Source organism: Sarcophilus harrisii, chromosome X (assembly GCF_902635505.1).
Source record: "Sarcophilus harrisii chromosome X, mSarHar1.11, whole genome shotgun sequence".
NCBI classification, from domain to species: Eukaryota; Metazoa; Chordata; class Mammalia; order Dasyuromorphia; family Dasyuridae; genus Sarcophilus; species Sarcophilus harrisii.
Genome location: NC_045432.1, coordinates 21,634,361 through 21,660,677, shown reverse-complemented (window position 1 = coordinate 21,660,677; position 26,317 = coordinate 21,634,361). Strand labels below are relative to the sequence as shown.

The window sequence follows — 26,317 nt, the reverse complement described above, 5'->3', positions numbered from 1 at the left end:
TCCTCCAAGAGCTAGAGGCTGGTCTTACTCCAGATTAAAAAAAAATTGTACACACATATAATATACACATGTAAATGTGCTTATATATTCATGGACTAATACATGCATAATACAAGCATGGGTGAATTTATTTGTATGCATGTTTGTGTATATACATATGTATGTATGTATGCATTTATGTTGTGGTTCAGTCATTCTGACTCTTTCTGATCCCTTTTGGGATTTTCTTGGCAAAGATACTGGAGTGGTTTTGCCATTTCCTTTTCTAATATGATGTATATACATAGGTAAAAACATATGTATTTTTGCACACACACATATATGTATATATATTACACCTATGAGTATATGTACACACACACATATATACATACATGTGATATATAGTATTTATATACCATACTACTATATGTATATATTTATGTAGTATATACATGTACATAGTATATGTTGTATATATTATACTTGTGTGTATATTATATAATGTATATAATGTAGTATAATATACAGTATATACTACAGCACATGCATACTATATATATTTACATATATATACATGTGTATATATATATATATAAAATGTCTTTGTACATCTGATATTTATCTGTGTCATGTACTATTGCATACATATAATATTATATATAACATATGTAATATATGTGTGTGTTGGTAGTAATATATGTGTGTATGTGTTAGTGTGTGTGTGTGTGTGTGTGTATGTGTGTGTGTGCATCAGCCTGAGTCATTCTATTGGTATTGGAAGCTCACCGAGTGGGCATTAAAAGGTCATCATCAGTCTTTGATTGATGGTCAAAAGAAGCTATCCTGTCTGTATTATGCAGAGCACAGAATCATAGATTTCCAGCTAGAAGAAACTTTAAAGGCCATTGAAGCCAGTCCTTCATTTAATAGATTGAATCAGAGGCTTAGAGTGGTTCTTTCATTTATTTTATCAACCAACATTTTTTCAGCACCTACTCTATCCCAGACATTGTGCTAACAACTAAAGATACAAGATAAAAGTCTCTGCCTTCAAAGTGTTCATTTTCTACAGAGGGAATCAACAAATATTTAGAAAAATAAGTACAAAATATATGCAAAGTAGATAAAATAAATTTCTGTGGGAGGTGGGTTTTTGAGCCGGGCTTTGAAGTAAACTAGGAAATCTATGAGGTAGGAAAGGCAGAAAAGCATTTGAGAAATGGGAGATCACCCAGACAAAAGTCTGGAGATGGGAGGTGGATGTAGGCTATGGAGAATAGAAAGCAGGCGAGTTTGCGGAACATAAGGTGCTACTGCAGTAGGTTTGAAAAAACCAATTGACGTCAGGCTGTAAGAGGCTGAAGGGCAACCAGATATATGTGTGTGTGTGTGTGTGTGTGTGTGTGTGTGTGTTTTATATACATATATATATATATACATATATATATATATATTATTCTAGACATAAGAGGGAAACACTAGAATTTCTTGTGCAGGGAGTGATAGATGTGATTAATAGTTTCTCTAGATGAGATGAAAGAACTAGATTTTAAAAAAATTTCCTCCCAGAAAGAAGAGCTCTTATCCATTTTTCTTTAACACTGATACAACTAGGTGACAAAGTGTGGAAGACCAGAGTTCAAATTCAGCCTCAGAAACTTACTAGATGTGTGACCTTGAAGGAGTCACCTAACCTTTGTCTACCTCAGTTTTCTCAAGTATAAAATGGGGATTGATGTAAGGATCAAATGAAATCGAATTGGTAAAACGCTTCGTGACACATAGTAGGCATTTAATAATGCTTGTTTCCTTGTTCCCCTCATTATCTCTGGCTATCTTCCTTCTTACTGTTCAGAAGTAATGGTCTGACTCACAGGACTTTGAGGAAGAAGAGACTTTAGGAATCATATTGGCTGAAACTGAGTCCCAGGGATTGGTGACTGGTGACTTTATCAAAGTCATACAAGTTAGTGACATAGCCAGTATTAGAATGGCTTTGGGTTTCTGCTTTCACTGAAAGGAAAGAGAAGACAAAGTCCTCAGACCCAGCAGAAACAATCAGTAGCCTATGGGCAACAAATAAAGATTTTGAAAGGAGAAAGTAAGCAGAGGGCTCAACTGGCAGAGAATAGAGAGATTGAGAAGAGCCATTAGATTTCTCTAGGCCTCCGTAAGCAGAAGATACAACTGAAAATATCTTGTGGTTATATCTCTCTCTTCAAAAACTGGGCTTGGAAGTTCCAAAAAAACAATTCGCTCTTTCCCCAACTTCCTCTCCCTGTTCCGGTCCAATAACACATCATAATATACTAATTATGCACAATTCTTAAGTTCATTAACTAACTAACCATTTCCTGTCTCCTGATTTTTACATTAAACATAAAGAGGCCAGAGCTTGACCACAAACACACGATTACTTAAATTGGGACAGAACCAAACTTCTGTCCTAATCTTTGAAACTTGCTTAACTGGGGACTCCGCACTTTTGTAATTGTATTAAAATATTTTGTTGGCTATAAGCACCATAAAACAGAGACCGGGACCACATGGTCTTACGGACTTAAAATCAAAAATAAACAAATTGTTTTTAACATGTGTCTGACTTCTCCAGAGACAGAAGAGAAGCAACTAAAACTAGAGAAAAGATCATATCCTAATCCGCTCTATCTTTTCGTACATCCCTTCCAGGGGAAACCAAGGAAATCTTGGAAAACAAAATCTTGAAAATTTATCTTTGTCCCAATCTGGCAGGGAGAAAAGAGCAGAATGAACTGAATACTGGGTAGCCACTCAATTTTCAGTTCCTTGCCAACTATAAAAAGGGCCGCTACAAACATTTTTGCACATGTGGGTCCCTTTCCTCTTTTATTATCTCTTTGGGATAGAGACCTGTCATTCTCTTTTTGACATAATCCCTTTTTTTCTCCTTTATTCCAGTATCTGAGAAGGAGGGGACTCTTTTCTTTGCCACGACTAACACCGGATTCCCTTCCTCTTCAGCAAATTGCCCTCCTAACCAATCCTCCTTTCTTTTCTTAATCTTCAATATTTTCTTACCTAGTCCTTTCCTTTCTGCCTACAAACAAAATAATAACATCTACCCTGGTGTTCCTCATCTTTTAAAAGGAATCCTCAATAGATCTATCCATTTCTTCTAGTTAGACTATATCTCCCTCACACAAACTCCTTGAGAAGGTTGTCCATACTCTTTGCTGTACAACCTTTTCTCATTTCATTCTCCTTTCAGCCCTTTGTAATATGGTTTCCAAGATGCCAAAAAGGACACTGTGCAGCTCTTTCCAAAGTTACTAATCTCAGAAGTGTTTTGGTACTGACCACTCCCTCTCCCAATATGCCTTTTCTTTTTTCACCCTTCTCCCCTTCCCATATCCTATTCTCCCCTATTTTTCTGCAGGGTAAGATACATTTCTATATCCCTATTGAATATGCATGCTATTTCCTCTTTGAACCAATTCTGATGAGAGTAAGATTCACTCTCTCACACCCTCTCCTTCCCCTCTTCCCCTTCATTGTAAAAGCTTTTTCTTGTCTCTTTTTATGACAGATAATTTTCTCCATTCCACTTCATATCCTTTTTCTTTCTCCCAGTGTATTCCTCTCTCACTCCTTAATTTCTTAATTTTTAAAAAGATGTTATCCCTCCATATTTAGCTCAAACCTGTGCCCTCTATCTATCTACATACACACACACACACACACACACACACACACACACACACACATATATATATATATATATATATATATATATATCTTCCTTCTAACTGTCATAATAATGAGAAAGTTCTAATGAGTTACAAGCATCATCTTCCCATGGAGGAATGTAAACAGATAAACTTTATTAAGTTCCTTATGATATCACTTTCCTGATTACCTCCTTATGTGTCTCCAGAGTCCTGTATTTGAAAATCAAATTTTTCATTCAGTTCTACAATTTTTTCATCAAGATTGCTTGAAAACATCAAATAACCACCACATTTTTCTCTGAAGGATTATATTCAGTCTTGCTGGGTGGGTGATTCTTGGTTGCAATTCTAGCTCCACTACTCTCCAGAATATCATATTCCAAGACCTCCATTACTTTAAGGTAGAAGCTGCTAAATCTTGTGTTATCCTGATTGTGGCTCAACTATATTTGAATTATTTCTTTCTAGATGCTTGCAGTATTTTCTCCTTGACCTGGGAGTTCTAGAATTTGGCTACAATGGGAATTTTCTCTTTTGGGATCTCTTTCAGGAGGTGATTGGTATATTTTTTTCAATTTCTAGTTTACTCTCTGGTTCTAGAATATCAGGACAGTTTTCCTTGATAATTTATTGAAAGATGATGCTCAGGACTCTTTTTTATCATGAATTTCAGGTAGACCAATAATTTTAAAATGACCTCTCCCGGATTTATTTTCCAGGTCAGTTGTTTTTTCCAGTGAGTTATTTCACATTTTTTTCTCTTCTTTTTGTTTTTGCTTTATTGGATCTTGATTTCATAAAGTCATTAGCTTCCATTGCTCTATTTTTTTAAGGAATTGTTTTTCTCAGTGAGCAAACCTTTTTTTTCCCAATTGCTAATTTTGCTTTTTAAGGCATTCTTTTCCTCATTAGCTTTTTGTATTTTCTTTTGCACCTCTCTCAATTCTTTCCTTGATTTTTCTTCTACCTCTCTCACTTGATTTTCAAAGTCCCTTTTGAACTCTTTCATGGCCTGAGCTCAATTCTTATTTTTCTTAGAGGCTTTGGATGTAGGGGATTTGACTTTGTTATCATCTTTTGAGTGTGTGTTTTGATCGTCCTTTTCACCATCGTAAATGTTTATGGTCAGAAATTTTTTCTGTTATCTGCTCGTTTTCCTAGTCTATTACTTGGATTTTAATTCTTTGTTAAAGTAGGGCTCTGTTTCCAAGGTGGAGGGTGCATTGTCCCAAGCTTCAGGGGGTTTGTGCAGCTGTTTTCAGAGATCCTTCTAGGAATCTGACTGCAAGCACTCTTTCCAGCCTTGGAGCTGTGTCCCCACCCACTATAGTTGCAAGATCTAGTGTACTAACCACTCAGGTTGGGGCCAGGGCTGTGCTGGCTTGGCTTGTGTTTGGACTGCACACTAGACTCCCACTCCATGTCCACAGATCCTCTCTGCTGACCTTTTGAGTCCTCCCTGGTGTTCCTGGGTCAAGAGGTCCAGAAGCCTCCAGCACTGCTGCTGATTCAGAGGTCCCATCTCATTGATGCTAAGGATCCAGGCTGGGGATGATGCAGAACAGAATTTGGGACCAGGGCCAGGGCCAGGGCGGGGGCTGCACTGGTGGAACAGCCTGTGCTGGGATTACGTGCTGGGCTCCCACTCTGGTTCTACAGACCTTCTCTGCTGACCTTTCAAGTCCTCTTTGGTGTCTCTAAGCTGAGAGGTCTGGAAGCCAGCGGCATCACCACTGATTCAGGGACCTGGCTGGGAGTGGGTCCAGGGCTGTTGTAGTGTGGTCTGTACCGGGACAGCACCTGGATTCCCAACCTGGTATCATAGGCCTTTTCTGCTGACCTTCTAAGTTTCCTTCAGCTAGAAAACGGTCTACTCTGTCTTTTTGGGTGTTCTGTGGCTCTAAAATTTGTGTAATCATTATTGAAAGGAATTTGGAGCTGTTTGGGGGAGAGAGTCTGGGCAAGTTCCTGCCTTTACTCCTCCATCTTGGCTCTGTCTTTCAAAGTTACTAATCTCCTAATTGTCAAATTTCATAGTCTTTTCCTCAGTCCTCAACCTTCCCGACCCCTCTACAAAATTTAGCACTCTTGACCAGTGGCTTCCAATTCAACTAGAAACAGATTTCTGTGAGCTACACGTTAACTTGGAAGGCAATGAATGAACATGATTTTCTTGTTGCTATTTTGATTTATTCTGTTAAATATTTCCCTAAAGCTTTGAATCTCTCAGGCAGCATTCAGCTTTCATGGGATCATGTCACCTTTTCCTCTTGGATACTGGCTAAGACCCTCTCAGACCCTTATCACTTCTTAATCAGACTATTTGAATAGCTTCCTAATTTTATCTCCTTACCTCAGATCTCTCCTCACTTCCTTCCTTCCATTACACAGTTGTAAAAATGAGTTTTTAAAAGTTGGACTGATTGTAAATTATCCTACTTAATACCTTAACCTTTTCCCAACATTGGTTCATCACACCTTTTCAATTTTAGTACATATTAATATTTAGTACAGACCTAGAAGTATGCATCTATTTTATGCCAAATCAACTTTCCTACTTTTTCTTGTGTATACAACAGCCATCTGCTATGTCTTTAAGATTGTTCTGGCGTGTTCCTCGTGCCTGATATGCACTCTCTGCCTTCTTTACTTACTCTCTTACATCTCTTATCTTGTTTCTTTCGAGACAAAGTTCAAGCTCTAACTACCTATTGGATATGTATTTCTCTCAGTAACAACATGAAATCTTTCCCGATTCCCCAAGCTGCTTAGTGCCTTTGATCTATTTTGCATCTCTCTAGATCTTAATGATAGCCAACAAATAAGGAAATCAAATTAAAAGCTTATATACTATTTTCGGTGTTCAAAAGTGCTTGAAGTATTATTAAATAATAAATCATAACTAACATTTAATTGGTATTTACCTATGTGCCAAATACTGCATTAAAAGCACTTTACAAATATCATCTCCCTTGATCCTCCTAACAACCCTGGAAGGTAGATGTTACTATTGCAGATGAGGAAAAAGGGGAAGTGACTTGTCCAGAAGCTAGTCTCACAGCTAGTCACACTATCTGAAGCTGGAGTTGAACTCAGGTCGTCCCGATTCCAGGGGCAGTGCAAGTAAGTACTGCATTGTGTTCAGCACATGGTAGGCATTTTGTAATATTTGTCGATTGAATTTGACAGATAACAGACTGCATTTGGAATAAAATATACAATTTGGGCCAATTTGGGGGGCAGACATGGCTAGATGGACCCTAGGAAGGGGGCTAGATAAGGAGAAGGGAGAGAATTTGACCTAAGGATCAGATGAAGAGCCCATTGTTAGCAGTCTGAAAAAGCCATCTTCGGGATCCGTTTTACCACATAGAAGAAAGATATGTAGTTTGGCCAAAAATGACTGAACAAGGAAGTGTGTACATGTGTCTGTGAGGGGGTTGGGAAACCCAAAGCAGCAACGGACTGTTCAAAGGTGAAATGGGCTGCTTTTTTGTAACTACATTCCTGATACATGAAAAGATAGTTTTCAACTTTCATTTCTGTAAAACTTTGCGTTCCAATTTTCTCTCTCTGTCTTGTACCTCCTCCCTCCCCGACACAGCAAGCAAAATGATGTGGGTATGTGCAATCCTTTTAATCATATTTTGATATTTGTCATGTTATGAAAGAAAAATCAGATCAAAAGGGGGAAAACCTACGAGAAAGAAAAAAACAAGCTATCAAATAACAACCAAGATAAAAATACCATTATGATTCAATCCACATACAGTCTCCATAGTTCTCTCTATGCATGCAAATGACAATTTCCATCCCAAGTCTGTTGGAATCATCTTGGATCAGTGTATTGCTTGAAAAGAGCTAAGTCTGGCATAGTTGATCATCACACATAATCTCGCTGTTAACTGTGTACAATGTTTTCCTGGCTCTACTCACTTCACTCGGAATCAGTGCTTGTAAATCTTTTCAGGTTTTTCTGAAATCGGCCTGCTCATTTGTTACAGAACAATAATAGGGAAGGGGCTGCTTTGTGATATGGTGGGTTCCTGTCACTGTAAGGCCTTCCGGCAGATGTCGAGGTGACCTTGTAAGGGATATTCAGGGCATTCCTGCTGGGGCTGGACAGGATGATATGATTTCTTGAGGTCCATTCATTAGCATATGGAAGTAGGAGCAGTTCAGTCTTCTGGAGGAGAATCAAGTGTAGGAGATATCTTTGAGATTTTGTAAGGGAGGAGAAATCCCACTTCCTTCTGGAGGGCTTAAATGGCTTTTTGGTAGAATCGGGTTTCATATACATTACATTGGTTTTGCCAGTGGAGAAGGCATGGGCAGACTGGCTCTGAAACAATGGATTCAAATCCCGCCCTCCAATTGCTCATTACATGTGTTAACTTGTCTCACAAATTAAATTCCCTGGGACTTCAAGTTTCCTTATCTAGCACCTGTCACTTCCACCTCTCTAGGCCTGTTTCCTCAAATAAAAAAAATGAAAGAGTTGGAACTGATCTCTGGCACACCCCTCCCCCAGTTTTAGATCTAGAATCCTAAAATCTTAACTGATTTCCTCGGGAGCCTGTTCTCATCTTGTAATGTAAAGGATTGGTCCACTGAGGTCCACTCAAAATGTGATTTACAATCTTATGTGGACCCTTGGGCATCAAATATTTGACCTCGTCTCCAACCTTCTCTATAAAATGAGATTGGGTTATTTACTGGGCATCTGGTATGAGCATGGGCCTGGGGTCAGGAAGATCTGCTCAAACTCTTCTGTAGACACCTACTAGCTATGTGATCTGGGCCAAGTTCCGACTTCTGTTTGCCTCAATTTCTTCAACTGCAAAATGGAGATAATATAGTATCTACTCCCTGCTATGAACTGAGATGATATTTGTAAAGTACAGAAGCACAGTACTTGGCATACAGTATGGTCATATAATAATAATAGAATATAATAATTGCATAAATACTAGCCATTATTATTATTACTGTAGACTTTAGTGTTTTGCTTGGAAAGCAGATGGCAGACATCAGATAGATATAGGAGAGGGAGAAAGAGGATGGGGAGAGAAGGAAGGAGGAGAGAGGAGAGAGATATATGGATAGAGAGATACAGAGGGAGACATCTTAAAGAGTTTTGTATTTTAAGCATTTAGAAAACATGATTCTAAGATGGGATGGTTCCATAGGCTTGGACTGAATCCCTGGGGCTACTGAAGTCCCGCTCCACTCCCAATTTATGATCATCTAAGTGAGGTTAGTCTCAGGTTCTCCAAATGTTACAGGACGGGTGATTTCTGCAGTTGCTATCAGCTCAAGGCACCGGGCCCATGTTATCGCCAGCCGTAGACGCGGCTCTTTCTATCCTGGTTTGGGGGTCCCCGGCATCCCTGAACAAGCTGCCCCCACTTGTAGCCATCCTGTCCAGACAGCGTCCCCGCTGAAGTTATATTACTGGTGGAATACCACTGTGAGGGCTGGATGGCTGGAAGCAGGGCAAAGTCCCAGGCCCAACTTTGACTCCCAAATCAAAGAGGAGGGCACTGAATCAGCCTAGAAACATGTAAGTATCCCCGGACCATATAAAAGGATCATTAACAACCAGGCAGGAATCTTCCAGCATAACAATTTAAAGAGCAACTTAGATGCCTTCATCCAGACTCAAGAAGGCTTGCACCCTTCATCAGGAGTAGAGAAGTGGACTGAATTCAGCAGGTAGACCCGCCTAGTCTATTATAGCTTCAGGAGCCATTATTATTAAAGTCTTTTCTCTCAACTCTTAACTTTCTTTCTTAAGAAGCAGGCCTTAGATTCAATCAGTATTCACTAGCTCAATTCTATTCTCAATTCTACCTTTCTTTCCTCAATGTCCTAAGTGAAGCTTAAAGGAAAATAATTTTCAAGATGTTAGCTCAACTGTCACTTTCCTAATCTCACATCGCTCATCCTCTAGAGATCCACTGGGCGACAGAGAAGCCGACTAGAGACAAAGTTTATCCCCCCTCATGTACCAGTTGGCACGTGGAGCCCCAGAAACTCATCAAAACACCAATATTGCTTTGTTTCTTTATTTCACGGACAATTAGGAGGTTTCTTAGAGAACCAGAAAAACAGATCCAACATATTTGAGCCAAACATGCAAGATGTCCAAAGAGCTGCAAAACCTCCATAAATATCTATTACAACAGAAAATCAGAAAATCATACATTTAATATAAAATTCCCAGGCTTTTCCAAGTAAGGGGGCCGCCAAGCCCCTAGATAATAAGTGACCCAAGATGGAGCAACCATGGGTAGGAGACCCCCTTTCCCACTCCTCTCCCCCCGCCCCAACCTCTTGGGCTTGAGAACAAGCCTTCAAATCTTAAACTATCTAATAATTCCCTGGAAATGCTGCCAAAATACATATGGAGCAGTCATTCCATTCCCCTATGGGGTTCCCTGCTTACGCCCCCCTGCTTCACAAAATAGCCTAAAAGGCTATTTATTAGAATTTTAGAATTTAGAGCTACAAAGACACCCAGAGGCCTTTTCTTTATCAATAAGTGAGACCCGGTTCACATGAGTAACACAGCCAGGATTTAAACTCAGATTTTTTAACTCCAAGTAAGTAATTCTAGAACTGGCAGGCCATGTTTTCCCCGACAGCATCCCTCATGGTTGGAAAACATATAGATACGTGTCAGAATTTTCGCCCCAAAGGGCAAGAACAGAGGCCAGTAAATCTTGGAGCCGGGGCCAATTTCCTGCCTCTGCCACTACACTCCGGTGTGACTGGGGCAGCCAATCAGTTCAAGCCTTTATTTTAGGCCTCACCCACATGGTCTCTGATTGCCCTTCTAGCTCCACATCTACGAAACTAATAAAAACAATGACAAGAAAAATCATAAACAAAAAAAGCAACAACAAAAACCCATTATTATAGTCAGACCGACAATCATAGTGACTTTTGCTTAAGCCGACTGTGATATGTTTACAAAAGAAAAGCCTTTTGCTGCTTGTCCCTTAAAAGCTGCTTCTTAAGCAAATTTCATCTGGGAAAGATCAAAGAAGAAAATAGTAGGGAGAAGTGGTCCTTTTCCTTGGTATCACGGTATGGAGGGTGGGGGTGGGGGGAGAAGGAACCATGTGGGAGAGTGAAAGATAAACAGGGAAAAGACAATGTTTTGGCAAATGAAAGGCAGCTTCTGCCCCCTTCTCTCTCTTCCTCCTCTTCATCTCCTGCTCTCTTTCTCTTGCACCCTTCCTTCTACCCTTTTCTTTCTCTCCCCTTCTCTCTCCCTTTCTTTTTTCATGTCTTCCCTTGTCTTCTCTTTATTTCTCCCTTCTTCCTTCTTTCTCACCCTCCTTTCTTCTTCTCCCCTTCTCTCTCTTCCCCCGTCCCCTTTGGTTGCCCCCTCCCCCTCTCACTCATTCCTCCTCCCTTTCATTCCCCACCTCTCTCCCCGCCAGCAGTTCTCACCTATAGAACCCACTGGAGCTTTTCTGTATTTCCACTATATCCCCAACCCTTGTTCATAAGTATAGAAATAGAGCTTTGTTCAAATCCCACTTGATGACAATGGATGGCATTAGAACTTTTTAAAGGAAGTCGCTAACTGAATTCAGCCTTCTAGAAATTGAATCCTTATGGCAGCCACTTGGGAAGGATCTTTCATAGGCATGAAATCAACTACCAATTAAAAAAAAAAACCCTTCTAGGGAAAGCACAATACAATATATAATAACAACAATATAATAATCACTCATCACCCAGTTTATACACACTTCTAACTAAGGAAAGTCCTCACAACAATTGATTCCCTGTGAGGTAGGGAAGTTTAGCATATAAGCTTGTGTAATCCCCAATTTCCATACACAGTGTCCATATCTCCCAGCATCGAGCAGTTACTGGGACTCGGAGTCCTTGACCATTTGTTAATACAGCACGAACTGTGGTTAAAAAAAAGTCTCCGTCAAGGACTTGGGAATTATCATTCATGTCAACAGGATTCTAGTTTCATCATCATTTACCAGTAGATGAAAAAAAGGGGGATGGGAGAAGGGACTGGAAAAGAAAAGAAAAAACAAACAGAAAACATATCCCATTGTTATAGAAAAAAAGGAGATGAGGGGATACAGTAACCTGCAAAAAAAGAAAGAAAAAATTAAAAAAAAGACCTTGCTCCCTTGCCTGGACTAGACTGCCAAATCCACAATGATTTTACTTCAGGTGCCCCACCTTGGCCTGTCCTGGTCCAGATGGATCTAGCCTATAGGCAACTTTGTTTATCCGAAATGAATGATGTAATCTGGTCCTGAAATCCTTGGTCCATGGCTACTGCCCGGCAACTTCAAGGTGGTAATCAGCTACCCTGAGTGACTCAGTTGTTCAGTTGCCTACATTCTACATTAGCCAATGGCTCCGTAGAACCTACAGAGTTTTGGATTCAGGAATAACAAAACAGATCCCAAAGGGGTTCCCTAAGTCACCAGTGTGGAAAGTCCTGAGTTATACAGTATTTACAGAAAAAAAGTAGGTCTCATCCCTTCCAGCCCGCCATGCTGCAGTTGGCCCCAGATGGGATTGGGGTGGAGGGGATGAATCGGATGACCCATTAGCACCAGTTTGATGGGGAATTAATTTGGCCTTAGCAAAGGCTCCAAGGTAAGAGTCACATTTGATAGGAAATATATGCTCCTCTTTCCCTAAGAGTCCAAGAGCACACCTCTGGCAGCAACAACATCCAGTAAATATGGGGCAGACCCCCTTTTCCGAGAGCAGAGACTTGAGCACCTGAAGGCTTTGGAAAGGGGGAAATTGGGCCTCTTGGCCAGTTGGTTGCTCCCAGGCTCAAGAAAGCATAGTGGCTTGGCAACTGGCCAAGAAGGAGGAGGAGGAGGAGGAAGAAGAAGAGGAGGAGAATGAGGGAGGAAACAAGGGTTGCTTCTTCCCTGTTACCAATATGTGGCAAAACAGCTCGAACACAATCCTCTCTGAAAACACATTCACAAATTTTAATTCTTGAAGACAAACCATGTGGTCTGAACTGCTACTTCAAAATCCACAGAAAAAGAAATATATATATATATATATATATATATATATATATATATATATATATATATATATATCCCCAGTGAGGTTAATAAGAAATCATGCTGTACCAAAAAAAAAAAAAGACTAAATTATGAAAAACATAGGAAATAATAAAGTTTTTCATTCGGAGCTGGAAAGGGGGCACAACATACCCCTCACTCGTTCTCCAAATCCCCAGTTTTATCAAGCGGGAAACTTGAGGGCCCACTGAGGGGAGAAACTATAAGCCTATCACTTTCAAAGCTAGTGTCCCTCCCCATGTCTCCTAGAGGAGACCAGAAGAAGTTTTTAAAAAATGGTTGATCAAAAAATACTCTAAGACTGTCCTCAGATCTTCCCACAAGCCACTGGATTGTGGTCATTTCACCAGAGATTCTCCCTCTGGGCCCCTTTTGTTGACCTTGCCCCCACTGCCCACAGTGAGCTAAGCACACAGAATCTGTCGGGGCTGGTAAGTCCCTGGCCATGTTCCAAGCTGGATCTGCTAGTGCAATTTTGCTCTACTGCTGTCCCTAAATTTACACCCAAGCTCCACCTCACCCCAACTCCCAATCCTGACATCATTTCCCTCAAAGCTTCTTGAAATTCTGGAAAAACAAGAACCTCAAAACCATTTTTAGGCTCTCTACAATAAATGTCTCAATTATAAAAAGGGATACACAAAACGTTCCACTCTGAGGGAAGGAAATCACATACTTACTATCTCTTACAATTCTGGAAAAATGACAACCTCAGGTTCCATATAAAGGCAGTTTAAAAAAAAATCAAAACAAAACCAGGAAATGTCTTCAACTGTATACAGAGCAATCACCTCTACTGTCCTGTCTTCCTCACCCCCAATTCAAAGCCCCATATACATCATATGCCAAAGATAGGGAAGGGAGCGAGCCCAGAGCACAGGAGTGGGTAAAGGCTGCGGTGGGCAGACTGGATATATTGTAGTATCCAGTTAAGTTTCAAAATACAACCTTGATTCATTCCAACCCCTGGGCAGGCTCCCCCTCCCCCAGCACACACACACACACACACACACACACACACACACACACACACACACACATGTCTGAGATCCCTAAAAGCAGAGAGGGATTGAGTAATTCAGACCAGAAGGAAGAAGGGAGCCCCTGTGGTGTTCCTAGCCTCTGTTAAGAGGGTGCCTGCTGGGGATCAGGGCCTGTTCAGATGGTAACGTGTTGTGCAGTTTCTCTGAGGCTTCTGGAGCACAGCTGGGGGGGGGGGGAGGAGGCCCACCAAAAAGCTGCTCCTCCCCCCAATATCCCCGGGGTGGGGGAGAGGCACAACCTGAATATTCTGAGGTTTGTTAAGCTTCTCAACAGCTTCTTATATAAATTAAGTTCTTGCATCATTTCCATCCATCAGAATAGTCACAGGGCCTTGTAAAAAAGAAGGTACTCAATAATTGTTAGACTTGTCAGAGCTGACAGGTCACAGGGGTGGGGAGAAAAATACAGTTCAAGTCAGCTGGCTGGCCAGCCTTTGCAAACTGATGCTCTAGAATCTTGGGCGTCGGGGGGGGGGGGGCTGTTCTAGTAGCTGACAGACAGGTATGAGGCAGAAGAGGTCTTGAATTCACAAAAGCACCATAAATATGATCCCTGAGCCCCATGAGGGATTCCCTATTCCAACCCCCAGTCCTTCTGAGGTCTTTGAGGCTGGCATTCCATTTTCCAAGTCAAAGGGAAAAAAAAATTTGTCTTCAGCCCAAATTGTGGTTGAGGGATCCCAGAAGTAGCTGGGAATGACACCGGGTGAGCACAAGTCTTTACCAACCAGCCGGAAAGTCAAAAAGGTGGCCCACGGAACGGGCACTTCCTGAGTTGGTGGGGATGGGCATCGGACACGACTGGCTCCCGGAAACCATCTGGCCCTGGGCTCTCAAAGCAGAGTCTGTTTTTTTCCCAGGGCTCACCACTGTTTTGGCAGTCAGAGCTACCATGGGTTTTTCAAGTGAATGTTCAAAACCTATATAAATTCAGATTCTTCGCCAACCTCTAAAAAGCTGGAGACTGGGGGAGGGGAGGTTGATTGAGGGTTAGATATGCTAGTAAAAAATCTCATTTTTTACCATGACCTCTCCTCTTAACTTTATATTCCTTTGTGGAATTTACTAAAAAAAAAAAATACAAGAAATGTCCAGTAGCGTGGGTGGCGGCACCCGCTCCCCTTGCTCAAACACAAGAAAGATCATTCAAACAGTTAAATCAGTTGTTTTTGGAAAATGGAGGGAAGACTAGCCTAGGGAGCCAACTGTATCCCCCCACTTGCAGAGCAGATATGGAATAAGTCATCGATACTGGAGCTCGAAGTCCATTCAGGAGGCGGCTTGCCAGTTTACCAGGATGTGTGGCCACCATTGGCCGAAGAGACCTAAGGAGGAAGCAAAGAAGGTAGTTTGACCATTGGGATCTCTTATCCATCTCTTTCTGTATTCCCCACCCTACTGTGACATTAGTTACCTTAAAGGAAGAATCTGGTGCAGGAGACTTTCCCTCTAAGTGGTACAGGGAAGGGGTGAACCCCACTCTATCTCCGGCGCCCCCCGGCGTGGCCCAGATGACAGCTTCCCGGTGCCCTTCCACACTGGCGTAAGGGCTGCAGCTCGAAAATTTGTGAAGATCCAGCTCAGTGCATTCAACGGGGGCATGGGCCCAGCACGACTGTGTCTCCGAAGCGCAGGAGGGAAGTGTCAGGGGGTGCCCTGTCAGATCGGCTTGGGCCTCCGAAGGTGGGCAGGTATGGATGAGGGCCTGGGCGGCGTCAGTAGTGCTGCAAGCCAGTTTCCTGGGATAAGGCTCAAGATTGGACTGTAACTGATGAAGCTGCTCACTTTCCTTTGCTCTGGGTGCTGGACTGTCAGCCACAAACTGAACCGAATCCTCGGGGGCTGGAAACAGAAAGCCAAAGTCAAAGGCTCGCGCCCACAGATCAGACAATAGGACTTGATTCCAACTAGGGCATCTCATGCGCTCACGGCCGGGCACCATGATGGGTTGGCCATTACAGGTACGGAACTGACTTGTCCCCTCTATAGGACAAAAGCCAGGAAATGGAATCCCGCCCAGTTGTTTCGCCACCAGCTGTATGCCTTTTACCTTCTTTTTCACTTTCGGAAAGTCTTTCTGATGATCACACCTGAGCTGGGAAGTAGCTGGCTCCAGGAACAGAACTCTGGTAAGAAGCTCTGATTACTAGCCTTGAGGAGAAGGCTTTGGTCCACCGGCCAAAGGACTTATAGCCGGTATCTACAAACCTCCTGAATATAGGCTCAAATGCTTTGGTTTTGTTAGGGAGCCGCCACACTGTGTAAGGAACCCCAAGGAATTAACCCAGAGGGAAGTGGCACTCACCTCCATTTTGTTCGACAACGGGACCGATATTCTTCATGCCCAGCTCTCTGCTGTGGCATAGACCTGCATAATCAGAAGCCTGAGATATTTCTCTCTGTCCCCGAAAGTCTGGAGACCCAATGAAGCCTGCAGGGGAAGGAAAGAAGGGAATGAGTGAGGAGGAAGGCAAGCAAAAGGAAGAGGGGTCTGCCTCTATTACCCTCCTCCTTCCCAACTTATTCCCTAGCTCCTACCTGCCCACAGTTGTGATAGCAGCTCTCCAAGCCAGGCTTTTGTTTGTGTTTAGTATATTAAGATAATAAAATGGCAGTGGCGGGGGTCTCTATGCAAAGGAGGGGTGACAAGGCCTATTGGCTTTGTTACTTCCAAGCTATAAGTGACCACGTGATGGCAGCCTCTAGGGACAGTTTACTAGTTAGGCTGAGGGCCCAGGCCTGGATGGTGGGCCCAACACTGGACAATGGGCCCAGTCCTATCCTCTGGAGCTAGTCTGGTTTTTAGTCCAAATATAAAGACCTAGACTAGTGCTGACTGGTTGAGCTCTGAGTCAACTCTGGGACTTCATCCTCTGCTTTTCAGTGTTGGGACTTTTCCTCATCCATTATGACCAAAACATTGATTGCAATGGAGGGAAAGGTTAGAAACTGTATCAGCATCTGACTGATCTTCTCCTTGGGTCTTATTCCCGGACCCAGGATTGTAGACAAGCCAGTGTGTCAGAAAGGACTAGTTAACATAAGCTTGAAATCGGGGGACCCGAAGCAAATTTTGAGGCCTCCAGGTACATCATTTCCCCTTGTTGGGCCTCAGTTTCCTTATCTGTAAAATGAGGTTGGCCAGGGTTTTGATCGTGAACCTCTGGACCCATATTCCACCACTCTAGGCTGTCTTTGATTACAAATTCAAGGATAGCCAGTTGCACTTGGAATACGATTTCATTGTCTTTCTTTTCAGTGACATTTTTTCCTAATGGTTTAAGACACTGATTAATATGCTGATACATATCTACTTTTTGCATTATTTTTATATTATAATTTATATTACATTTACATTATAATTTACATTACATTTACATAGAAGGGAATACGATATGAATATGTTTTGAAAATAAAAAGATATTTTAAAAAAAAATAAATGCTTATTGATTGACCGATGTTGTTTCCCCAAAGTGGAATGTAAGCTTCCAAAAGACAGAGACTTTGTACACCCAGGGCCTACTCAAGGAACTGGCACATAGTAGGTGCTTAGTAATAGTTAAACATTTATATAGCACTTACTCTATGCTAGTCACTACACTAAGCATTTTGTAAATATTACAAATTATGACCAAATATTACAAATAGTATTTCATCCTTACAATAAGCAAGGGAAGTAGATGGTAGTATTAGCCACGCTTTTCAAAGGTGTGGCAAATGGATGTGAAGTGACTTACCCAGGATCACATATATTTTTGAAGCTTTTTATTTTCAAAACATAGGCATAGATAATTTTCAGCATTCAACAACCTTGTGTTTCAATTTTTTTCTCCCTCCCTCCTCTCCCCTCTCCCTTAGATAGTAAGTAATCCAATACAGGTTAAACATGTACAATTCTTTTAGAGATATTTCCACAATTCTCATGCTGCACAAGAAAAATCAGATCAAAAAGGGAAAAAATGAGAAAGAAAACAAAATGCAAGCAAATGACAACAAAAAAGTGAAAATACTACGTTGTGATCCATACTTAGTCCTCACAGCCCTTTCTCTGGGTACAGAAGGCTCCAGAATCACGCACTGAATTCAATTCTTCCCAAGTCGGGGCGGCCTGGGGGCTCAAACCACTTGTACCATCTAGCTATCCCTGCTTGCTCTTGGATGTTTTTATTTCCAGAAATCTTTTTTTAGGGGGTGGCACCTAGTAGTGCTGTCTAGCAGCAGTGACCAAAGACATATTTGACCTCAAGATTTTATTCTCTTGGATCGCGTACCTTCCTGGCTCTTTCCATTCAAGAATGAAAATGTCTGGATTTAGTGGCTGTTCCATATGGAAGTCCTACCAATCTTTGGCTCATTTAAATTGCTCTTCATTGAGTATTATCTTCCTTTGGTAGATGAGGCTTTGAAAAGTGAGAGTATCCTGCTAATAACAATATAGGGTAGGTCTGAGTCTCGGGTTCAGCTGCCTCAAGTTGGGCCCATCTTCCTGCTACTCAAGTCTTGCTTATACCACTGTCAGACCCCGGCTTGAATAGGAAAGCCAGTGCCCTGTATTCAGAGCCATTTTGACTCAATTGTCTGCTTTGCAAGAAAAGACTGTGACTCAGATGGAAAAAAAAACGGAAGTCTGCCCTGTTCTTAACTCTCCTGGAGAATCCAATCTTTTCTCTGGTGACTTACTTGTACAACCTTATGAGTGATACTTTGCTTGGCAACTCTTATGCTTGTCTCCTGCTTGCTTCCCACACCTAGCACTCCTTCAGCCACATGGTTCCAGCTACGCCATCTTGTTCATCTCTTCAATGCTTGACTTTGTACCTCTCCTACTGTCTTTCAAGCAAGGCCCTGGTTTCTCCTGTCAATGTACAATCTTTGGCCTTAAAGTAGCCATGATCAGGTGATATAGCATTGACAGGGACCTTCGAATTCACCAGACCTTAGCCTCTAGCTTTACCAATGGAGAAGCAGGCCCAAAGAGGGAAATGTCAAAGGTCATGCAGCTAGATGCGTCCCTCTGCCTTCAAATGCAGCATTCTAGTCACTCAAAACTTATGGTATCAGAGCTGGAGACAAGGGAATTTCCATTTTCTCTCCTATAACTCTTTGTGTCATCCTAGTCTTTTGCTATACAATCACCCACCTCCCAGTATTCCTGGTTGTCTTGTCATATGTGGGCCTTAGCCTTCCTGTCCCCTCTCCCCCATTAAATTAAACTCCTTTGGGGCAAAAACAGGGACTTTTTTGAAAATGACTTAAGGTTCTTAGAAACACTGACACATTCACTTTGGTTTGCTAGGCACTGGAGATTCAAACAAAATGAATGTTTGAACTGTGTCCCAGATCTGATACTTATTGGTCATGAACGATTTCCTGATGCACATTTCGACCATCATTGTTTTACTCCTCATTTTCCTTGACCTCAACAACTTTGGGATAATGGCAACCACCTCTTACTACAGGACTCCTCTTGGTTCTCAGCCTCAGAGATGCCATGTTCTCTCGAGTCTATCTCTGTCTCTTTAATGCAATTAGGTAGGGCCAAGAATAAAGTGCAGGATTTGGAATCAGGAAGAGCTGAATTCAAATCTTGTCTCTAAAACTACCTAACTGGGTGACCTTAGGCAAAGTCACTTAATCTCTGCTTGTCTCAGTGTCCACATTTCTAAAGTAGGGATAATAATAATACCTTCCTCCCAGAGCTGTGAGGCTCAAATGAGATCATATTTGAGAGTTCTGCACTTCCAACAGACTTAGGATGGAAAGTGCCATCCACATCCAGAGAGAGAACTATGGGTGCTAAATGTGGATCGAAGCATAGGATTTTCACCATTTTTATCATTTTTGTTATTTGCTTGTTTCTTTTTCCTTTCTCATAGTTTTTTTTTCCCTTTGGATCTGATTTTTCTTGTGCAGTCTAATGAATATGGAAATAAGTTTAGAAGAATTGCACAAGTTTTACCTACATTGGATTGCTTGCTATCTTGGCAGAGGGAAGAGGGAGAAAAAACAGAAACACAAGGTTTTGCAAAGGTGAATGATGGACACCATCTTTCATGTGTTTGGAAAAATAAAATTCTATTAAGAAAAGAAAATGAAAGAGTTCTGCAAACCCCTATTCTATGCTGGTTCCCCATGCTTTTTTTCAGACTTTACTTTCTCCCCCAAGGTACTGTTGATGATTCCCCTCTACTTTTCTCTTCATTTCTATGTCTCCATGCTCCTACCTGGGAATCTTAGTCCCTTCCACCACCTCAACTACCATTTGAAGCAGAGACTCCCAAATTTCTAACTCCATTCATGACATATCATCTAAGCCCCAGACTCTCTAATCGCTCCAATACCATCTAGACATCTCCACTTGTTGTCCCGCTAACACTTCAACTCAACAAGACCAAAGCAATGTTCGTTAGCATTCTCCCTAAAACTACCTTACTGAGGGACATGCTGGTAAATGTTTAACATCAAGCTCTCTGAAAATGCAAGAGCTGTCTTATTATTATTATTTTCTCCATCACTTTCTGAAGTCAAGCCAGTCAACAAAACAACTGATCAATCCCGATTTGGAGCATTTGCCGATTTCTGAGATCTATATGCTTACCCAGAAAATTTACAAACTGCTCTGCATGTGTTGGAACCAACATAACCCCAATCCTCATTTTTCTTGATTGAACTATCCTTATATGTAGTATCATTTTTTCAATTTCTATTTATTCTATTTTTTATTCACCATTATTTCTATTTATATATTTATTTCCTATAAATAATAGTTTTTTATTTTCAAAATACATGCAAAGATATTTTTCAACATTCACTTTTGCAAAAGCTAGTGTTCTAAATTTTTCTTTTTTTTCTTCCAACCAACCACTGTTTGTATCCTCAGCACTTAGCTCAGAGTCTGGCACAAAGAAGGTACTTAAGAAATGTTTATTGACTGACTGACTGATCTGAGAACAGCTTTATCTTCTTAAGTATCATTTCCTAGAATGGTACATCAATTCCTGGATTAGTAGTATGGTCTACCCTATGATGGTTCCACTATCACCAAGGATGAGAGTAGTTCATTGTACAAATGTGGTCAAATTTATTCAATATTACATCTATTTGTTACTCTCCTTTTCAGTTCCGTCTTCAAAGGTTAATGGGGTTATCTCATTGAGGTATGTCGCACACAAATTATTATCCTTTACTGCTTTCCACTGCTTTGTGAGACTATATTAATATATATATTATATTCAACTATATTGTGAGACTATATTAATATATATTATATTGAACAGTATTTTTTCATATGAGTTTATTCTAAATCCTTGATTATAGTGTTTCTCGTCTTGGCAAGAAGAGCAAATACTTGGTGAAAGTGGTTTCTGGGCTCTTTTGGCCTCCTCGTTGTGGTACTACTTTGCATCTGCTACACTGTTGGAGCAAATGGTGATGGTCCATGTCAGTTTCTTTTTCTTTATCCATTGCTCATGTTTCAGGGTCAACAGCTTACTTGAATACCTCAGGATGGAGCTGCTATAATTGTACACAGTGTCTTCTCATGTTCATCCTTTCTTCTAATTTGGTTTGGGCTTTGACCTTTACTTTAACCAGTCAATGATCTGATTGCACAGACACCTGATGCTAAAAATGACTCCCACATGAGTAACCAGCTGTTTTCTGTTTGTCAATTTCATTTTTCATCATGCTAGTTGGGGCTAACTACATGGAGAGCCTTCTCATGCTCTTCTGAAAGTATTCATGATTGAGAAGGCCAAGACCACTGAGGCCACTCTATAAGCTTTGGGGTCTTTTTAGGCCTTAATCCCAAACATATTTTCTCCCTCCCTCCCAGATGCCCAACTTCATATTGTCAAGTTTTTTTTTTTTCTGGTAAATAAGCTATGATTTTCTTCCTGGTGGATGTTCATATCCATATCCACTCTTCATACACATTACAAAATGAGATGATCAAGTAGCCCATAAAATGCTATTTCTTATTATTGCCTATAGGCCCAATGAGTCTACCATGAGCAAACTTTTATTTCCCATTCTGAGGAGATCTTATGAGTTCCTTTCATTTTGCTAAAAATTCCACTTTATATCTTCCAGTTTAATTTTCAGCAAGAATACTAACACAGATAGGATTTGCTTTTTTTCTTAAAGTATGATCTTTATACATAGTATCATAGATACTATTGAGAGAGATTTCAGTGGTCATCTAGTCTAAGTTGAGAGAGGAGGAAACTGAGGTACAGGGAAGGGAAACAACTTGCCCAGATCACACAGGTAGAAAGCAGCAAAATCAGAATTCGCTCCTAGAACCTCTAATTTGAAATCAAGTACAATGTCTACTCTGTCTACCTATAGGTCTATCTTATTTCCAGGTCCCAGAAAATTCCTCAGTCAATTGGACCTCACTCATGCCACCCAAGAAGTAGCAGACAGAGTGCTGAACTGAGTGTCAGGACATGGAGGCAGGAAGACTTGAGTTCTATTCCTGCCTCAGACATTTTGTAGCTCTGTGTATATGAGCAAAGTCACTTAATCTTAATTTCCTCATCTATAAAATGGAGATAATAGCACTTACCTCCTCAGGTTGTTGTGGGGATGGATCAAATAGGAGAATATAGGTGAAACATTTTGTAAAATTTAAAAACATCGCATAAATGCTACCTCAGCATCATCAGTATCATGCCTTACCATGCCGGAATTGGCGCTTGATGAAACGCTTACAGTAGATGATGGCAAAGGATATGAGGGCCAGAACAAAAACAATCAGCAGGCTGCTGGTTAGCACCATGAGTGTGGCTTCCTGAGGGGGTGCCGTGGGCACCTCAAGCTTCACAGAGCTCAGTCGGAAGGCACCTGTGTTATAAGATGGGATGGAACATCAGAATGGATCAAGATAATAGGCTCTCAGCTTTGCTGAGTAGGCTACCTCTAGGCCAGAGTCTACCTTCCTTTGTGTGTCTCTCACATCCTAGTGTCAAAGGCCTTTCCTCATCCTGGTTACTAACAGGTCGCTGCATTGAGATCCCCTTCCTACTGGGGTAGAGTAGTGTGGTGTGGTGGAAAGACTTGGGAGGTGAGAGGGCACAGATTCTGGGCCCTCCATTTTTTCATTGTATGATCATAAGGCCTAATAACCCGGGAAAATCATCACCCTTCTCAAACTACCCACAAAATGAGTTTCTTAAACTTGAAGATCTCCAAAGTTCCTTCTAACCCTGATGTTCTATCATCAGAGGAACTCAAAATATCCTCACAGGTCCTTTTCAAGCCAAGAACGGACAACGCCTTATTGGTTATGTGAAAGTGGGTATTCTCTTTGCACAAAGATTGCTTCAGTTCTGTTATTTTTTGATCTGGTTCCAAGCCTTTCTTTTACTTTTTATTGAGGAAATTGAGGCCCAAGTGACCCAATTGTGCTCCGTCCACTGTCCACCATTGGTCTAAAGTCCTCTCTTCATGGCTCAGGCATTCTATGGCTTGAGGTCCCTCTGGATTTTCCCAGCTGATGTTTCTATGTTCTCCTTTCTGTCTATCCCAAGACTCCTTATGGTGCTTTCTGAGCTCCTACCTCCCTATCCTGCTAACTCTTATCTTCCAGAGAAGTGGAAAAGGTACTTACATTGAACCTCCGACACAGGGGTCTGCTTGGTGCATGAGATGCACTCCTGGTCCTGAAGGCCACCGATTCGGGTCTTACAGTAGAACCTGTAGATTAGGAAATAGGAAAAGAACTTGAAGAAGGTACATAGCTTTCCAAATATGTACAGATGTTCCATCTCTAGATCTGTTTTTGAAGTCTAGAGTCAGAAAACTGTGCTTCAAATCTGGTCTCTTCCATTTACTATGTGGCCCTAGGAAACCTTCAGCCTCAGTTTCCTTCCCTGTAAAATAAGAAAACCTGAACTAACTGACCTCTGAGGTCAGTTCTGGTTCTAAACCAATGATTCCATGAGGGACTTTGGTCTCTAGTTAGTGGGTCTCAGATCTGAAGCTGGAAGCAACCCCAAAGATCCTGTTATCCTTATTAGTTTGGTAGGATCTGGTCTCACTTTTAAGTGTCTGTGGCAATCAGTCATAGAGGAAAAGCATTCCTACTTGGGGATGAGCTGAATCGATCCTAAAGAAACACTGCCATTGTATAAGCGGGTACCGATAGCCATTTGGTGGAGGCCAGACAGGTAGGTACCTTTGTCTTACACAGAGCGGCCAGGCTGGAAAAAATACTATGTTAAAAGGAAGAAGACATGGATCGGAGACCAGATCCTGTCACTTACTCAAGCTGACCTGGGGAAAGTCACATCTATAGACTGCTTCTCAATCCCCTTATCCATAAAATGAGGAAAAGAATGTTATTAAACCTTCAAGGGCTCTCTGCACAGGGCTTTGCTCAAGGGCCCATCACATGTTACGCGGTGCACCCTCAGAATCTGCAGCCTTGCCTAGTACTCTACCTTGCCTGGCTAGTAGGGACCTAAAAAGCTTCTTTTGAATGAGTGAAGGAAGGAATATGTGTTTTTATTCCTGTATCAAGGAACGTCAGGGATGCAAATTTCATAAAACGTGGAATTAATGATAGATCAGAGCTGGGATTCGATCAGTCAACAAGTCTTTATTTTGCATCTGGAGGGCAGCTTAGCGCTGCACTCTCTCTCCCCTGAGCCAGGCTGTCTTGGAGAGGACATGTTTACATAAAGGTAAATATAGAACATAGGATGTCAAATGGAAGGAATCCCAGGAGTCATCTGGAACTACCTGATTTTAAATACAAGAAAACTGAGACTCAGAGGCCAAGAGATTTGCCAAGGCCACTCAATCACCTGAATTGGTCTCTGAATCCAAGGTCGTAGGTTTAGAGATGAATGGTCAATTGTGAAGGGACTTCAAAGGCCATCTGCCCAAAAAAAGGAATTATGCAGATGAGAAGGCGGAGGTCTGCACTGGTAAAGCGATTTACCCATATACCATTGCAAGCACACGGCCATCACCTCAGAAAGTTGTTAAGCTGTTGGTTAAGCAGGATTAATTACATGACAGTATTTTAAAAGACATAAAGTCCTCTGGAAAAGGGAGTGAAAGCTTTCCTTCCCATTGCAAAGAATCTGTGGTCTCCATGCAGGGGAATCAGCTCACCTGGGGAGACAGTCTCCACAGACTCCATTGGAAGTGGCAGTGCAGTTGACTTTCTGGACTCGGTTGATGACAGCACAAGTTAGGCAGGCTTGGCAGCTATGGTGGCCCCAGCCACTTTTATATCTTCGGGGGGGACAAGGGGTACAGAAGGCATCTCCTCCTTCCCCATAGCCACATTCCTGGCAGGAAGTAAACAGAGGACATAAATTGCAGGTTATTGATTCTCCCTGGAGAGCCTGAAGCTCATCTAATTCAAGCCCCTCATAAAGATTTCAAAATGGCCACACAGTGGAATTAGAAGGCTTCTGATCCAGAATGACTGTTTGCCCCTATTCCATAAGGGGAAGCCACATAACCAACTTGTTCTGGTATGGGATGTGGTATGGCTTCTTGGGAATGGCGCCTGGGAAGGCAGATGTGGAGGATGTGGTGGCAGCAGCAATGGTGTGTGTATGTGTATGTGTGTGTGTGTGTGTGTGTGTGTGTGTGTGTGTGTGTGTGTTTTAGTGACTGTAGTACAAGGTGGAGAAGATGAGACTAGGCCAAAGTAGACATGTAAACGGCCCGGGAACTTTAGTGGAGCTATGAAATGACAGTAGAACATGGTGAACCAAAAAGACGTTGCCATCTCAGTCAGTATTCGAAAGGGTTGGCTCCCTGCCCTAGGGAGATGAGAGGTAAGGGCCTCTATATACTGTTAGGCCTAGACCCCACCTGGATCACTATAGTCAGTCATAAGCATTCCCTTTTAAGAAGGATATTTAAGAAGGAAAATCAGGCCAGAATCAGGTGTAGTTGGAGGAAATGGGGTGGTGTGAGTAGGGGGATAGAGATGAGAGAAGACTTAACAGGGGGATATGATCACTCTCATAACTTTAGACCTGGATGGGACCTCAAGCATGTTGTCCAGCCACCTCATTTTATAGTTGAAGGCACTTAAGTCACCCACCCAGGGTCACACAGCTCAGAAGTGCCTGAGGTGGTATTTTTAATCCAGGTCTTCTTGACTTCAAGTCAAAGTTTCATATAGAATCAGACAGGCAAGACCAAGAACGACATAAATATATTAGAAAAACATTAAAAAACTCATCTGTCCCAAAGTAGAAAGGAGAATTTGGGGAGGTTCCCCATCACTGTGTGTCTCACAGTCTCCCAAAGTCCTTATCACTGAAGGTCTTCAGGATCCCGTGTTGAGGAGCAGATCCTGGCTCTGCCAGTTACTACCTCTGTGACCTTGAACAAGTCGTTCACCTTGAAGAACCTGTTTCCTCATTTATAAAATGAGTCAGAAGCTATCATCTCCTAAGGTTCCTTTCACTTTAAATCCTAGGATTTTCATGGAGGGGATTTCTGCTAGATTAGG

At 41.7% G+C, this 26,317-nt stretch overlaps 1 protein-coding gene across 2 annotated transcripts in view; it reads right to left on the bottom strand.

Moving 5' to 3' along the window:
- Window positions 1–12,808: 12,808 nt before the first annotated feature.
- EDA2R (ectodysplasin A2 receptor) overlaps window positions 12,809–26,317 on the bottom strand; it is a 28,380-nt gene continuing 14,871 nt past the window's right edge. For both annotated transcript variants that reach the window (XM_012553178.3, XM_031944407.1), the window contains exons 3-8: window positions 24,955–25,133; window positions 23,444–23,529; window positions 22,513–22,677; window positions 16,136–16,261; window positions 15,245–15,672; window positions 12,809–15,155 (exon numbers count right to left, since the gene is read on the bottom strand). In XM_012553178.3, the coding sequence (XP_012408632.1) occupies window positions 15,120–15,155; window positions 15,245–15,672; window positions 16,136–16,261; window positions 22,513–22,677; window positions 23,444–23,529; window positions 24,955–25,133 (1,020 nt within the window). In that variant the 3' untranslated portion in view covers window positions 12,809–15,119. The remainder of the gene's footprint in view (window positions 15,156–15,244; window positions 15,673–16,135; window positions 16,262–22,512; window positions 22,678–23,443; window positions 23,530–24,954; window positions 25,134–26,317) is intronic.